Raw genomic sequence first — 17,321 nt, forward strand, 5'->3', positions numbered from 1 at the left:
CTTAATGCAGCTGGCCTGTTGCAGATGGAAAATTCTGTTCTATGGTGTATCATTTCAAGAAACATGTCAGAAAAAAATATTTCAATTCACACAATCATTTTTACCATGATTGTATGTCAGCTGCAAATAGAAGGGGGATGTACATATTAGAACCATTTTAAGTGGTCATTGGAAAATTGAATTTTAAAGTTCAGTCTATGGAAGAAGGTCCCACTAAATGTTATTCAATGCAATGAGGTGTCTCTCACTTGATAATGTTGATGGCAGTCAGTTGAAACTGAAAGCTCTGTGTCAATTCTTTCCAGGTAATGTTTGGTGTTCCTTTTGGCCCTGAGATTGACATTTGGTCTCTGGGATGCATTGTAGCTGAGGTAAATGGTTAATTGACCAAGTGTATGTTCTCACCATAATAAAAAATTGTTAATGAATATTATACTATCAGTCAGAGCTAATAACAGATGATACTTGGCAGTTTTACGATGGATATTTCTCTGTATTTCTCTCACCCAGCTATTAATGTTATTGGTGAGGAAATAAAATAATGTCCTTTTAATATGAACATTGGTTTCAGTTGTATATAGGCAAACCTTTATTTCTGGGAGGAAATAGGACTAAAGTGTTGCAAGAGGTATGTTTTTGTTTTGTTTTTTTTATTATTGGCACTTCTACAAGCGGTTTATGACCTAAGGTAACTAATACACTAATAAGAATGCCGCTATAATAGTAACTGCCTTTCTGGCTACACTTTATTTAGACTTCCTCCATTTTGGGGAAGTGTGAATACAAACAAAATTGCAATTAGCTTGCAATTCTTGACCTTCTGGGTACTGTACTTTATAAGTTCAATCAATTTTTTTCCAATTCTTTTTCATGCTTGGTTGCAGGTAACCAGTATTCTTGGTCCCATACCCTGGAGTCCATTCCATACTAGAAACTTTTTTGAAGATTTGTCACAGTTTATAGGTCACCACAACTCAGGTAAATTCAAGTTTAAAATGATTCAAAAGTAATCAAGTTATCTCAAACTTTTTTGGTAATCCTTACCCAGTCCATCAACATCTCTGCAAATATTTTATAAATCCAGGTACACAACTTAAATAAACAATTGATATAACCCCTTAACTCCTAAGAGTGACTAACATTCAATTTCTCCTTACAACATCAGCCCTGAATCAAACATTAAGGTCATGAGAATAAAGGAAATGATCACCAAATAAAGACACTCTTGATTGTTAACAAATTCTCCTTCTCAGCATCTTAGGAAATGTATAAAGAAGAGTATGGAGAATATGCATACTGATGTTATGGTGTAAAGGGTTAATGTACACAATATAATCTCATGCCAATGAGGCCCAAGTGGTTCAAAGGTCACATAGAACTTTTAACCCTTCCACCCCTAAGAGTGACAAACATCTAATTTCTCCTTACAACATCATCTCTGAATCAAACATTAAGGTCAGGAGAATAATGGAAATGGTCACCAACTAAAGAAGATCTTGATTGTTGAACAAATTCTCCTTGTCAGAGCCTTAGGAAATGTCTAGAGAGTTGTATGGAGAATATGCATGAAACAACGGGGATAAATTTTTGATCGGCCGCTCTGAAATGGGCTATGAAGTGGGTGAACTTCCGATGCGCACTACGCAAATTTCCAAGGCAGTTCTACCGACCGTGATGTTGATTTTGCGTAGATGTCTGAGATTTTGTCTCCACTACACAACCGAACACACAAAACAACACTTGGAGGCATGGGCGCGTCGGTCAGCCAGACCCTTGATACGTTTTATTAACTCACGTATAAAAACTCCACCATCTTCTCGGACAGGACGTAAAACCGTAGGTCCTGTCTCCTGCAGGGTTAGGGGTAGGAGACGTTAATTTTCCATGGACGAGATTACTGTGTGGTGGATGTCCTCCCCTGGGGTGGGATGGGTGGGAAGGTGAGATCGTTACATGGACTGAGGCGGCTGCCAGAGGCGCCTGATAAAATGCTGACGTCCGATCTCAACCTTGCAACAACTCGCAATTCAGCACTAATTGCTGCAAGTAGTTGTTTCGAAATAAACTTAAACGACCTTATTTACAGTAATTCTAAGAACACGCCACGGCCGGACACGTAAACCCGAAAAAAACAGCTATTGGAGTAATAGGGACCGTGTAACCCCAACCCATGCCATGGCGTCGCCTTTGGGGTTATAAGGCAAAACTAATGAAAACTAAGGCTAACAGAGTTAGTGAAAACTAAACTAAACAGTGCAAGATGACGCGGTGAGGCCGACCGTAGAATGACACGCATAACTAACCGGTCACTATTTCAAAGCCCCTTACCGCGCTCCCACGCGCGCTACACTAGAACCCAGTTCACCGTTCCGTACCGGCAAAATAATCATTTATGTTAATTCTTATTTACACAAATTACATTATTCTTCATTGCTGTCGATTGAATCGTCCCTGATATTGGGTCTTTCCGATAAATCAGCGATAGCTTGAGGAAAGCACTAATCCTGCCATGCGTGGCTTTTGTGGAGAGCCCTTTCGTATAATCATCGAGTCCTTTCAAGCACTCAGCCGTATTCTGTCACTATTTATGTTTATGACTCTCGCTTCTGAGCGGCTGTTTACCGATAGAGAATTATGTGGAAAGCTGATTGTTGCGCTTAAATAAGGTATCTTGTTGTGGCTATTGTTTACCAGACGCCATGTTCATAAGCTTATGCACTTGTTTGTGCTACGTAAAACAACATTCCCCACACACACCGCGATGACTGAAACATTTTGCGACAAGAACAATACACGGCACTGGTAAGAGACCACTAAACTGAGTTTAACTACGCAGAAAGGTAGTTTAACATTAACCAAACTCGGTTATAAAATTTAGTGTTCTTCAGTGAATTTCTATGGTTACTATTAACCCAGTTTCAGTTCGATAAAACGCCAAAAAAGCGGCCTCATCACGATTTTTCGGTAAAACCGGTTAACTTCAATTGACAGATTAGAAATAACCCGGTTAACTCGCTATTAAGTGTTATCTCTTTTTTATTTTTTTGTTCAAAATACACAGAATTTTGAGTTTTTTCGTTTTTGTGTTATGAACTTGTTTACTGCCACAACACAGCGGGCAGCGCAGTGAATGAAGCAAGACTTGTTTCATCCGGCATCTCCCTGGAAGGTGTAGGGCAGTTAATTTTAAGTTTGATTAAGGTATTAAGAAAACCTTTATAAATCAAAATAAATTCAAATACCTCTGTTGTGTTATTTCTAGATGCTGGAAGCTGCGCAGACATTTTGTGGCCTACTGAGTATAGCTTCAAACCATACGTTGACGAGGAAGTTAAAAGGCAGCATTTTTCTGGAACTGAACTCTTAAAGAAGGGAACTACTGTAACTGCTTCTTCACCAACCACTTTCAGAGCAAACCGGAGAATGCAACATCTGTGAGGACTGGAAATCTACATTGTTCTCAAACAGAAAAGGTGACAATTAATGAGGAATCTCATCGGGAAGACCAGTTGCCTCTAGAAAATTTCAGTTATGCCATGGAAGGTCCTCTTGCCACAGGTTACCCTAAATCAACTCACCATCAGAACGAGACGTGTGCCGTTTTTAAAAGTAATGCATGCACTGATGATATAGAAGAAGAACGTAAACAGGTCACGGACAGGCTCACCTCTACTCTCCTGACGGCGACAAATCTTTCTTTGGAAAAAATTTCAGAAAAAAAAGTAAAGTGTCATGAGAAGGATTATTTGTCAGCAGGAACCAATATTACTTGTCCTGATAATGCGTTCGAAAGACCTTCAGCGAGACTCGTATATAACAAAAGCTCCTGTTCTAAGCGCAAAAGCGATGTCTTTAAAGACACTTATTTAGAAGAAGGAAGCCGCCAAAAGTCTCTTGAACTTTCTTCATATGGGGTCAAGAACTTTAGAAGCACAAACTTACTCGAGCATCCGAACAGATTTAATATTCCTGGAAAACTAGGATTTGATGTGGGCAATTCTTCCTCTGGTGTAGAGACAAGTGCTGCCGCAAGAACTCGTGTCTATCATAGGAAAACAAAATCTTTCAAAGCAGAGATTGGGTATACTAAACGTGACGGTCTCGCTGCAGTCCAAACGGGGCAACTTGTAAATGAATCTCCGTGTTGGGCGGGAAAAGCAACTGTGACAGATGTAAATCTTCGAGCGAATTTGAGAGTGGGAAAGGTTCGTGACGTGTATACGCATTTTGTGGGTGTCTTTTTCTAAATGCGCGTGCGTTTATATGGAAGAGATTTCCGGTTGATGTCCATGCTCCTTAATTTGGCAGTTGATCTACTTTTTCATGTATCAATCAATGACATGTAGCTAGGTTGTGGCGACCAGTCAATCAGTTAGACAGGCAGGTAGGCAGTTGATCTACATTTTCATGTACCAACCAATCACATATAGCTTGTCAGTGGAGACTAGTCAGTAGTTCAATCAGTCAGGCAAAGAGGCAGGCACGCAGCTGGCTCGGAAGTAAAATTTTCGGCTAGACAGTCAAGCAAGCAGTCATCTGGTTAGCCAGTTGTTCAGTACTTCACTCACGCAGGTATGTCTGAGTTGAACGGTCAGACAGTCAATGTGTCAGCTATTCACTCAGTCAGTCAATCAATTAGTTTTTCAGTCAATCAGCCTGAATGGCAGGCACCTAGCAAACAAATCAGTAAGTCAGTAAATCATCCAGCTACATGTAGTGCGCGAGATGGTTAATCGGCTGGTCAGTTGGCTCCCAAGGCACGCCTTCATAAGCGAAAAGAAAAATCACCAAGATGCAGGAGTATTGATCAATCAGAACTTAACAATCAGTTAGTCAGTGAGTGAGTCGGTCGGTCTCTTGGTCATTCAGTCAGTCAGTGACTCAATCAGGCAAGCAGTCAGTCGGTTGGTCTTTTATTCGTTCAGTTTGTCAATCAGCTTGTCAGCAAGTTGTCTTAATCTCTTGGTTTTGCCAAACAGGAATCAGAAGAAAAACCAAAGCAGGACTTTAAAAAAGGCGCATTCTCTGGAACATATGAGAATGATGTAAGTATTTACCTTTTTATGGGAATGAAAATCAGCCAATTCTCTCTGTTGGCTCGAAACGTCAGCTTTGGAACTCTCTGCGATGGCCAATTTACGTCATCAACTCAGTTGATAATACCAGAGTACTTCGTAGCTGTAGTTTACTTTTAGCGGGGAATAAAGAAGTTATGATTTTCAACATTTTTTGTCTTATTTCATTCTTTTTGTCCCAAGAAACAAGGCAACTAATCTTTCCAACCCTCATTAAAGTCTGGTTCCTTATAATCCCTCAGATCATCTCACTTTTTGCCGAGTAACTATGACATAACTACAATCAAGACATTGAGAACATCATTATAGAAAGCCAACATCGTCTGCAACTCTTAGGCGATTGAAAATATTGAGACATTGCTTCTTTCGAGCGCCATATGTCTGAATTTTGAAACTTTTTCAAAGGATTTTCTCTTTTTCTGTTTGTTTTTTAATGGTTTTTTTTTTGTATTTTATCGTAGGAGGTGATGTTACTTGGTGAGGATGGACAAAGGAGTTTCTGATATTTTTAGCTTTGTGATTTGATACCTGTGAGAGTATAAAAATATAGTAAAAGATTTTTAAAAGTAGATTTAAAGTGACTTTGTGGATTGTGTGGTGGAGTTCTTTATTACGTCATCTGCTATTGAGCTCTTAATTCAGATGTATGTAAAATATTCGTCTAACTATGCGTAGATCAATCGTCACGGCATTAAGTACCTTCAGAACCTTACGGCGGCGTGTTAAAGGATTCGCTCTCCATTGAGGAAAGGGACAAAGTTAAAGGAATTGGAATGAAGACCAGTAAATATGTTTTTCTCTGTCGTTCATTCCTTTCCTATGCTCCATCGCAAGAACTACATTTCTGTTCTCTAGAACAGTTGCTGCAACTTTTTTCCTTGTTTTCCAAACTGAGAACACCGGTCAGAATATTAGACGACATGGTTTATGGTATCAAATAATGTTATTCCGAATTGAAACTGGGAAATTCATCAAAAACGACTAAAATAATGCTAATTACGTCAAAATACTGATCTACTTGTACCCGACTTGACTTTCGTTATGATACATTACGAAGGTCTACTAAGAACAGATTGCAAGAGAGATCATTAACTCGTGGTTTTGGTTTTCAGCGATAAAACAAATATTTCACATCTTTCTGTTTTTTCTCAGGTTCAATGTTCGATAGCCCATGTCCTCCTAAATTGGCTGGCTATTTCTCATTTTCATCCTTTAAATAACGCTCTACAGTGGGCCGTAACTTTTCCTAGCTTCTCACACATTTCTCCACTTTGAAACAAGTAATCACGCTTTGATTCAATTAGAGGGTGAATTGCCTTAGAGATGCACTCGACTCTCCCAAACATTAGGCGCATAAATTTCCTCGAGGACTTGATACAGAATGTCATGAATCCTTAAATGGGCTTCATCTGGCAAATGTGTATGTGTACCTACAGGCTGTTCGTGATCGTGGGGTGTGCAACATGACCCTTGGGTGTTTCTAGGATACATGCTTCATTCACTGATGAACATACCTGTTTACCATTGTCGGGCTTTCGCAAAGGTGGAGGGAGGAGCGTTGTGCTCCATTTTGTACGTGGTGAGGGAATTGGATGGAGAAGGATCTTGTGGCCTTAACGCATACGCTTTAGTAGAGCTTTCATGAATGGTCTTTGAAGCAGGTTCTGAACTAAAATTGGTCACTGATGGGGTTGTGGGCGTGAGCAAGGTGACGTTTGTGCCCTTAGTATAAACGGTAAAACAGACAACGTTTAAGCCAAAGCCTGAGTAAAAATCTAAAAGGAGATGAGAAGTCTTGTGGCTCCGTTCAAAAAGACCACCTCTGCGCATTTTCGGAATTTAAATAACTCGTATGAGATCCTAGGCTGATACTATTTAGTGAAATTACCAACAAAAACTTCCACAAGACAATACACAGTTCAACTCTTAACAATGTAAACAACAAAGCTTTCACACTCACGGCAAATTAGTTAATAACCCACTAGGAGCCTGTGATGGCCTTGTCTTTTTTAGCTACTTTGTCACGCTAGACTGAGCAAACTTTGTGAAGCGCTCTTAATGTTGCTATGTGACGTCATACTAACAGTGTCTCGACGGCGGCGCATCCAAGAGAATAACGGAGTCACCCCTCCCTCCTGGTTCAAAAAGATATCTAAAAGGCATACCTCAAAACGTCGGCAGTAGACGACTGCGAGTAGCTGATGATTGATCACGAAAATTAGTATTGTGTGTCACGCTGATGGTTAGAAGTCTAATTTGTTTTCCTTCAACTTAAACCCTTGAGGAACTGACAGAATGGTATTCCTGGAGCAACTATTCCTTAACTAGCACCTGACGATCTGATTTGAGTCACAACGCAAAGGAGAAGTGAAGTTTGCATTATTTCCATTTGCGTATTGTTACCAATCTAAAGAGGAGAGCAATATTATCCAATGAAGCTGGTGAAGCATAACTCTGTGTGTCAAAACAAGCCTGGTAAATTACAGCTTACGTGTTTACCGAGCATTGAGTCAGCGCCGAGGTGATCAATTATCATTTAATTTAGCTTTTTGACCAAAAAGGAACATAAAATACATACAAAGAGGCTAAATACACCAGCAATATGTTTTTCCAATTGAGCACGCGTACAGCAATAAATCCTGCAATCTACTTGGTTCTTAGAGCGGGGAAGATTTTGTCACGGGCAACGATAACACCTCGCCAAATCATCATGTGAATCTATTTTCGTGAATGAGCCGACAGTAATTGTCATTCTTCGGCTTTTTTTTCTTCAAATTAAAGTCAGAGAGGCTTTGCTTTCGTCCTTCTTACTGGGGGCTCAGCCAGTGCTCTAGTATATAAGCATATTTCGTTGAACCCCAACCATTAGAGAGAGTCTGAGGAAATTGGAAGAAAAAAATCAGAATTGTCAACGTTTAGGGTCTAGGTTTAAAAGGGCAGATAACAATATGCAACTGATAAATTGCTTTCCAGCGGAAAAGTGATAGCAAAACGTACTGCACCATCCACCGGGTAGAGATTTATACACTGCGGGATCTCGTTATCCAACCCTCGAACAACTGTAGCCAGATCTTTCAAGTAGGTAGAGTATGACGGTAATTAAGTATGAACAACTGAGTTGATAACCTAAATTGGCCACTGTAAAGAGTTTAAAAGCTGACGTTTTGAGCGTTAGCCCTTTGTCAGACAGATTGGAGGAATTGTGAGTTGCATTTTTGTGTGTGGGTTAATATGCAGAAATGGAGCTACGCTATTGGTGGGAATATGGTGAAGAGAGAACAAGAATAAATTAGAGAGATATGTTTTCCTTCTTGTCACGAGCGTGGGACAAAGAAAAAATTCTGAGTCCCCACTGAGCCACAGAGACTCTACGGTGAGCGAGGTCTATTGCGAAGTTCATATAACATGCGTCGTGCATACTGCTAGGAGCAGCTTTTCTTATTCTAAAACATGACACTATCGACATTGCTGATCCTAGCAGTATATTAACTTCGCAATAGACCTCGCTCACCGCAAAGTCTCTGTGGCTCAGTGGTAGAGCATCGGAACGCGGAATCGGAAGTTCTGAGGTTCGATTCCTCATGGGGACTCAGAATGTTTTCTTTATCCCACGCTCGTGACAAGACCAAAAACATATTTCTCTATACCTTTACCGAGCTCAAAATTTCCCAACTCTCTTATTCTAAAAGAATAAATTAGTTGAATGAAAAGCGCTCGTTGGTATCGTGGAGATCCGTGGGCATCCCGACTCGGCACTCTTAATCCTTACGTTATCAACTCAATTGGCCACCGTATACGTAAAGAGATGAAAAGCTGACGTTTCGAGCGTTAGCCCCTCGTCAGAGCGATTGGAGGAATTGTGGGTTGTAAGTGAGTTTATATGCATATATTTACAGTCAGTTATCAACTCAGTTTGATAATACTAAATTACCCTTTCAAGTAACCGTTGATTTTTCCATGATGTTCATCCTTTGTTTCATATTTGGTCGAGTTAAGCTAACTGCTGACGGATTTGTGTCCTCGCATTCTGTGTGTAAACTATAACAAAATTTAAGGAGGTGGTTTGATCATCAGCATGCTGACTCGAGCACAAACAGCGATAGGTCAGTTTGCACGTCATCACAAATGTGTAAAAAGGGCAGTTTACACATCATATTTAGCATATTTTGCCTCATTCGTAAGCGTCAAGTTCATGCAAATACGGTACATTGTTAAATTGTCAGTTTTGCATGAATGTAACTGATGAGCATGTGATAGTCTTCATGAATTGGTAACAAGAAGCTGTTTCGAACAATTCTGTTTGTGATTAACATCTCTTACTCCAGCTTCGCGATTGTCAGATTTTGTTGTTCACTCGTATAGTTACAAACTGTCTTAAACTCTACTCAGCCCTATGCTTTTATAAAAAATGTATTCACAGATAAATTTTCCTCATTGATAGCTTTTGAAAATTTACATCATTTCACTAATTAAAATAAAACATCTGGGTAGAACTGATTTAGTCAAGCGCCCTCAGTTAAGTTTTTTTCCTGGCGTCGATTCTCCAAGAATTATTTATGGGAGTTTTTGGAAGGATCACAGGTCTTGGATGTTATGAGGAAAAATAGACTTGATTCACGGAACTGAGGAGAGTATTTTTCGGAAGGGTGTATGTTTTTGTTTTTTGTTCGTTCTTTTCTTTTGCCTTCCGGAATTGTTTAGTTTTATTTCGCTTCCAGTTTTTCCTCTCTTGAAATCGAGCTTGGGGTCGAAACCCATTATAAATAACCACTTATGTGTATGAATTTATTGAAATTAAACCTTCTCACACAGTTAAAATTGCACTCGACTATGAATACCGAGGGAGTGTACTAAGCTGAGCAAAACTAAGCAAAACTAATTGACTGAAAATTATCAGGCCTTCCTCCGTGATCTTAAGTGACATTTTAATAAAAACCATTCTGATCCCTACGGTCTTTCTCTTTTCTGTCGGATATAGAAAGAAGACATAGCAATCCTTACACTTTGAAACAGGTTTCTCCTCCTAAAAGTGTTACCCGGGATCTTGTACATGAATGGCGTACTTTTGTAATCTAATGTTTTTCTTCTACATTTTAGAGCTATCGAAGGCAAGATCTCCAGTTGGCAAACTCACTCATACCATGCGTACACATCAACACAAGTTTTACCGCTGTTGTCTTCCTCTCCGCTGTCAATCCAATCCTGTCCGTACCATATCTGCATCTCTTGGTTGCTCGAGACAGACAAAGGATTGACGAGGTTGCGAAAAACCAGCTCAGTTGAATTATGGTGATATCCAGGAAGACTGTAAAAGTGTTCTTTGAGACCAGAATGACCTTTCAAGTCTTCGGCAGGGGGCAGAATGGCCTTCTTATTGGCATCTGTGATGATTGTCATCAAATTTTCTCCAAATACTGCGTTGGTGCAGCCCCAGTAGGATGAAATAGTTTTATCGTTGCAGCGCACCGACCCTGACCTGTAAATAAGCTTCATTGTCTTCATTCGTCCACTCTTTGTCATGTTGAAGGAACCATACTGATTATCTTTGGCTCCAAAGCAGATGGCTTTTTTACCATTTATCTTTTGCCAGCTCTCTAAGATATAGCAATAGGATAGGTAGATAGTTTTGAAAGTTGATTCAACTGTATTAATAAAAACAATAGCTAGTCAGCCAATGCATTTCGAATGGTAACTAACAGCCATTTGCAGGATAAATTCCAGTGATAAAAAAGTTAAAACATTGTCCTTCTCGGCGTCATGATCTGAATAGTTCCTTCAATCTATTCCCATATGCCATGAAAACAATTTAATTTGTATAAGGGAAAGAACAATTCATGTCATTGACTTATCTTCTCCTCGGAGTTTATAGTTCTATTGGAATGACTGAAAACAAACCCCTCTTTTACTATAATTCCCTTTTTCACACTGCGAGGAGATGTTATTTTGGTAGGTTTAAAAAAACAAGTCGGGTCAGGAGAACACGTCAAGGAGGATAATGAATAAGTAATTTAGTTAAACAATTTACCTTTACAATAAGCTTCGATGACCTCGCTATTCTCTTCAGAGTAAATCCAGTATTTCCCGTCAGCCATCTGGTTCCCTTCACTCGCTTCAATCTCACCACAGGTTTTCGCCGGAAGTCCTTTGATGGATCCGAGGGGAACTACGTCAGAAAAAACAAATTTTATGCAAGAATCTACACCATCATGCAGTTCGATACCTCCTGATGCGACGGGAGAGGAAAAAAAACTTCCTACCTTTCCTGCCTGCGTAAAAGTAGAAAGAAATAAAAACTTGCTAATTCTATCAGATCTAGACTAAGAAATGAGATGGAAGACAGCAACACTAACGCAGCGAAACAAACAAAAATTTTGGTATCATCGTTAAACAATTTTCAAGGTTACAAAGGAAAAGAGTTGCTTGACTTCATAATTCAGTCAAATATTATCTTCCCACGATGACGTTGATGAGACGATGATTCCAAAACGTCGTTTCTTTAATTTTGACTTTTCTCTGTATTTTGAAATACTTTACCAATATTGAAACAATCCCCGAAATTGAATCATCAAAAGGGTCGCCATAGGAATATATCTAAATATAGAAATTTTGTTTCTCTGATATTTGAGTATTCTTTAATCGTGAATGAAAAATTCAAAAAACAAGTTTGCCCAGGAACGCAGATGCAAATTGCTGATCGAGGGAACGTAAATTGTACCTCTGTTTCTAGAACGCTTCATGTAAAATCTCCTCTGATCCGGCATAAAATCTTCCAGTCTTTCTTCCTTTGTACGATTATTCAGTTCACAGATTTTTTGACCAATGACGACATTGTAACTCTGACATGTGACTTCTTCTTCACACCGGAAATAACACTCTTCAGGCAACTGATCGCGATACATTTTAAACACGTGACCTTTCAGGTACATTCCGCCAATGGAGCTTTCCGTTACACGACACTGGTTGTTAGCGTTGAGTACACCAATCCGGGACATCAGAAACATGGTTGGCAACCAGAACTTTGGATTCATTCTGAGGTGAATGTAGGTGCCAATTGCTGCACACAGATTAAGTACCTATCAACACAGTTAACAATGCTAAGATTAAGTTGTATATGGATTTTCAGTCAAATTAATACCTCAATTTACACCTTAGAAGGATAAGTCAATCCAAAAAGGTTTTGTTGTTTTGATTTCCTTCGGCCTGCACCAGTTGAACGTATTAATATTAAACACATGAACGTGTTCTGTTCAATTAAGTTACGAAAAACTAATCATCGACAGCAGTAAGAAGTGACACTGCACTTTATATGCGTTATTAAAACAAGCGTGGAGTCAAGAAAGCTAGATATTGGCCGCGTTCTTCTTCTGCTTTTTTATGAACCCGAGACACAGTCCAGGTCCCATAAAATCAGCCGACAAAAATTATTTTCATTAAAAAAATGATTACCGTTTCCGGTTATTGCAAATAATCTATTTGTTTATTTTTTTCGACGATTTTCCCTTTTGCAATGGTTGGCGTTTGCTTATTGTTGTAATTCAAAACAGCCAAAAGAGTTATGATGTCAGATATTGGTTTTCTTTACTTTTGTACTGACAGCACCGTTCATTCCGAGGTTTTCAATTTTTGTAAAGTTCGATGATAGTTTATTTATTACTATTTTTTCTTAATTACTAGAGTCTCCGAATAAAAATCCGTAGAAAACAAAGTTTTATATGTCATAACGAGGTTTTTTTATGCAAAGTTTGCCCAAAGACATGAAAAAATGAAACTTTTAAGGTGGTCTTATAAATGGAATAGAAATATCGAATTTCGATCTCAATTTACCTCATCAGAAGTATGTCTCCTAATGTCGAGTAGGTTGCGTTAAATGTCGACAGGTGCTGCTTCTAAATATAATTATATTATAATAAAGTTCGGATATATCGAGCGCTGTCATTGGTTGAAAGAGCGTGCTCTATGAGAGTATAGAGCATAGAGCTGAGCTAAAGCTGTCACGCCATCTGCCAATTGTTCTATGTTCGACCTTTTCCGGGACTTCTTTTTAGCTTTTTTCCGATGATTGAAAGTGAAATTTCGGAACTGAAGCGAGCCGGCAAGTAGCAACAGAAGAACCAAAGAAAGGTTTGTAAACATACCAGGCGCCGTAATTTTCATTATTAAAACGTGAGCAGATACGAAAATCCTCAAAGGAAAAACAAAATAGACATTCCGAGTTTTAAATATTTTCACACTCAGTTAGATTGCAAGCTTACGCACGGTAATAAAAATCAAACACAGCCAACACTCGTATAGTATATAAAGTTCAGAGTTAAAAAACAAAACAGAACAAAACAGAAATGATGAAAAATATAACCAAACTGGCATAACCGTTAAAATTCATACTAATCATGACGATGTCTGAGCAAATTTGATCAAGCTGAAGTCCATCGCGGCTCGCTTATCATGGCGATCTCCGGTCATCACAGTAAAGCAAGCCTCAGAAACTACATCGGCTGCCCTTCGAGTGAAAAAATAAGAGCTTGCTCTGATATCCTTTCCGATGCGTTGAGTGGAAGGTCACATCAGTCACTGCAGCCGAGTTTTGCGGCGCTGTCATCCCAAGCGATCTTCATGTTCCGGTGAATTCGGCTGTCGATCATTCAAAAAACGCTCGCCTTGAACAGTTTGTTTTCTACCTTGTCATGTAAAAGAACTCGCGTGTATTTATGAGTTCACAGCACATATTACTTCAAGTATGTATTAGAGACTTAAAAACTTCAGGCAGAAATGTTAAATTCGACCTGCCGAACTATTTTAGTTTGTAAACTATCACAGGTTGTGAACTTTGATGGTTTTTGAACTTTGATGGTTTGACACTTTTGACAGATTTAGTCTTGTACAGCCAATCAGATTATTTGAACCATTCTGATAAGGATTCTGATTGCGTATTGTAGCGTGCTTTATAAGAGTATATAGTATGCTGACGACAATGTTGTTCGCTTTGGAAATAAAGTTTGTGTGTTTGTGCACTAGCCGCTTCCTGCGTGCTTTATAACAGAACAGAGCACAGTCAAGGCTTCTCTATTTGTTAAATGATTGTCAAGTTATGAATTCTTCATCACTCGAAGCGTAGGATGTTTTTTCTCTAATTTTCAGAAGTAACTTTAAATCTCTTTTAAGCAGAAGTGTTATGTATCAAAAACACTCAAATAAAAATATAACTTTTATCTTCCATTTTGAACTTAAATAAGTTCTGCCATTCCCCATTCCCTATTTCATATTCCCTATTTCATATTCCCTATTTCATATTATCTATTTCATATTCTCTATTTCACAGTTCCTATTTCCTCTTCTCTATTCTCCATTACCGCTTTTAGTAAAATCCATTTACTCGTGCTTATTAACACCAAATTGCACTCAAGAACCGGCTGAACGGTTTGCTCGAGCGGTTTTACGCTTTTACGATTATCGCTAAGTCGCCTTGAAGAATCAAAGTGCTCTGTGAGCAAACTCGTGAATTGACACGTGATTTTTTGGATTTTTTAATGTTGTATGGTTTAGGGAATTTTGTGGTTGATTGTCATATCTAGAGTACGAGCAGTAGTTCAGTGTTCGCAGCAAAGAAGCAAAGTAATATTGGGATAAGAAGGCATTACAATTGAAATGATCATGCTTTTACATTTGACAAGGGTGGATGCTGTCATGTGTTTTAAACGTATATCATTTTTGTTTCTGGTTCAAAAGACAAGTTTGGGTGAAAAGTGAAATTTACTGTCTACCATTGTAAATATTATTAGAAAACCAAGGCAATACTGTCTTAATGAAAACATTAACGATTCCCTCTTTATCAAATGAGACAAACAGGAACGAGTTTTGAGTGATATAACTAAGCCAAGACTGCCACCGTCATTTTGGATCTCCGCCTGGGTAGATTTTAGTCTCGTGCTAGGCAACGTATAATCAAGAACAAGATAGAATTTCATTTCAGGCCTATTTGTCAATTTTGTGGTGTATAACTTTCGCATTTTCTTTCGTAATATTTATTTTGAATTTTCAAATTGTCTTGAAACTTAAACACACGATACGAAACGTGATGATCGATTTTTTCCTCAATCTCACGCCACAACAAAAAAAGCTTTTGAACATCTGTAAACTCCGAACGCTTCGCAGTAAGTGATATTTTCAATGAATCTTCGGATTGTTTTCAAGTTCAAGGATTGTAAATTACAATTTTATGAAAAACGAAGGTTGTTCTGTTATTTAGTGTGAATCATTACATGCCTGCCTGTCGCTGGCGCCGCTTGTTGAAACTAAAACGAAAATAAAAACCCTTTTAAGATTATCATTGGCTTCTTTTTCACCCCACCGCTATTCTTAGTAACAAAGGTCGCCATTTCGTTTGTTTATTGCTCGCCAAAAACTATCAAATGCACTCAAAAGCCTTGCATTTTATTTGTGGCACACTTTTAGGATAACAAGATAATATCTGGTAAAACCGACATTTGGGGTAAAACGCTTTTTTCGGCCATAAATTGTGTCAGCTACGTCATAGAGCACTAAAGCAGATAAATATAAAAATCTCCATGAGAATTTTTCAATAATTACAAAGGTTTTCTTTCAGAGAACAACTTAGCCTTGATTATGTGTCAGATATAATGACGATACGATAAGCACGACACTCTCAGCAGGTTCCTCTCTCGCTATAGAAAAGTGAAGCTTTTCCGAATTCAGAAAATGTTTCTTCTTTTCTGGTTTGATCAGGCTCCCCTTATATTCTAAAGATTTGTACCTATTTTGTTGGTATAACTTTGCAGAAAGTGCCAAATCATTGCCTAGCTTCGCGAAAGTTAGATCATGAGGCAACCTCGAAAGTTGCATGAGAAGAATTAAACACTAATGCACTCATGCAATGTCATTGTGACGGCGTTAGAGAGGAAATGGTTGCGAAATTTCGGGACACCTGCTCATAAACAAACTAGATATGGCTAATTTTTCTTCATCTCTTTTTGATTTAGTTTGAATTGAATTCCAGGCCCCCTTTTTCAAAGGTCTGTACTTATCAATTTTTGTCCAACAATTCAAACGAACGAACTGAATGGACTAAACGACAATAACGTTTAATCTCAGGGGATTTTCAACTTTCTGAGTGCTCTATTATTATCTACAAGGAAAAATTGTCAGAATACGAGGCACTATACGCTATGACGGGGCTTTTTCATCATGAGGCAAAACTTAAAGAAATAAAACAGGAAACGTTCCAGATGATCTTACATTGAAATGAAACAGAGACACTTTACCTTATAATTACTTCACTCTTCACCTCAAAGTTCCTTACCTGAAGTAAGACTTTAGAGTCAACGGAGGATTGTTTTTAGAATCGACAGGTGCTATTTTTAATTACCACTGTAAGCCTAGTGTATGGCCGAGTTAAAAATATCTCAGTAGGCGAATCATGCGATGCCTTTTTTTTCTTCTGTTAAATTTTCGGAAGTAACTCCAAGTCACCATTAGCAAATTTATTTTAAAGTATTTAGATTTCAACTTTCACCTTTATTTTCAGCCAGTTTAAAGTTGTGGACTTTAAGCGAAGTTCTAGAGTTTGTTTTGTATTCTTCAACTATCCAGCTGCGACACGATATTTTTCAGACATGAATAAAGGGGTAAGTTTCTAAAGAAACTGTGGTGCTGCGTCGGTGGGAGAGTATAGCAGGTAATTTAGTGTTAACAACTGGGTTGAAAACGTAAATTAGCCACCGTAAAGGGTAAAAAAGCTGACGTTTCGCCCGTTAGCCCTTTGTCAGAGCGATGTTTGATGCTACTCTGGTTTTCAGAGTTAATGAATGTAACCGAAGAAGTTACAATTCATAGACCCAACGTTTCGACACTCCTGTCTAGTGCCTTCATCAGGGGTGATCTAAACGCTGCAACAAGAGGTCCTTTTTTATATATTATGATCACCAATTAGCGACCTTTTTTCTGACGAGGTGTAAATAGGCGTCAGGAAGCAAACCGCCATCGTCACGATTTAAAGGAGCGTGGGCGGAGTTAAAATGCCAAGCCTCCAAACAAAGGCGCTGGTGGTAACGCCGATTAGTGGTGATAATTTTAGAATTATCCCACCCAATTGTATGATTAGCTAGGCATGTATGCTCCGATAAAGTTGAATTTTCCTTTTTGCAAAGGAAACCGCTTTTTGGTGCTCTTTTAACCGTGTACCAAACTGACGTTTGGTCTGTGCGATGTATTCATTGTCACCGTCATTGCAAG

General features: G+C 38.7%; 2 protein-coding genes across 2 annotated transcripts in view; one reads left to right on the forward strand and one right to left on the reverse strand.

Moving 5' to 3' along the window:
• LOC131776839 (uncharacterized) overlaps nucleotides 1-5,652 on the forward strand; it is a 222,902-nt gene extending 217,250 nt beyond the window's left edge. The window contains exons 14-19 of the mRNA XM_066159933.1: nucleotides 306-371; nucleotides 572-628; nucleotides 885-978; nucleotides 3,263-4,205; nucleotides 4,980-5,045; nucleotides 5,537-5,652. Of these exons, the coding sequence (XP_066016030.1) occupies nucleotides 306-371; nucleotides 572-628; nucleotides 885-978; nucleotides 3,263-3,438 (393 nt within the window). The 3' untranslated portion in view covers nucleotides 3,439-4,205; nucleotides 4,980-5,045; nucleotides 5,537-5,652. The remainder of the gene's footprint in view (nucleotides 1-305; nucleotides 372-571; nucleotides 629-884; nucleotides 979-3,262; nucleotides 4,206-4,979; nucleotides 5,046-5,536) is intronic.
• Nucleotides 5,653-9,763: 4,111 nt separating this feature from the next.
• Nucleotides 9,764-16,379, reverse strand: LOC131791578 (uncharacterized). Its single transcript, XM_066160424.1, has 4 exons — nucleotides 16,352-16,379; nucleotides 11,791-12,148; nucleotides 11,101-11,238; nucleotides 9,764-10,669 (listed from the first exon to the last, which is right to left on the reverse strand). Exons 2-4 carry the CDS (start codon nucleotides 12,101-12,103, stop codon nucleotides 10,206-10,208), a joined length of 915 nt encoding a protein of 304 aa, XP_066016521.1. The 5' UTR covers nucleotides 12,104-12,148; nucleotides 16,352-16,379; the 3' UTR covers nucleotides 9,764-10,205.
• Nucleotides 16,380-17,321: the final 942 nt, after the last annotated feature.

The sequence above is a fragment of the Pocillopora verrucosa genome, chromosome 13, assembly GCF_036669915.1.
Source record: "Pocillopora verrucosa isolate sample1 chromosome 13, ASM3666991v2, whole genome shotgun sequence".
Taxonomy (NCBI): Eukaryota; Metazoa; Cnidaria; class Anthozoa; order Scleractinia; family Pocilloporidae; genus Pocillopora; species Pocillopora verrucosa.

Excerpts from the sequence above, each read along its gene's own strand:
- LOC131791578 (XM_066160424.1), bottom strand. The coding sequence starts at position 12,103 with ATGAATCCAAAGTTCTGGTTGCCAACCATGTTTCTGATGTCCCGGATT. Across the intron at positions 11,239-11,790 it reads GAAGCGTTCTAGAAACAGAG|TTCCCCTCGGATCCATCAAA; the intron begins GTACAATTTACG and ends TTTCTGACGTAG. Across the intron at positions 10,670-11,100 it reads CATCGAAGCTTATTGTAAAG|AGAGCTGGCAAAAGATAAAT; the intron begins GTAAATTGTTTA and ends GCTATATCTTAG.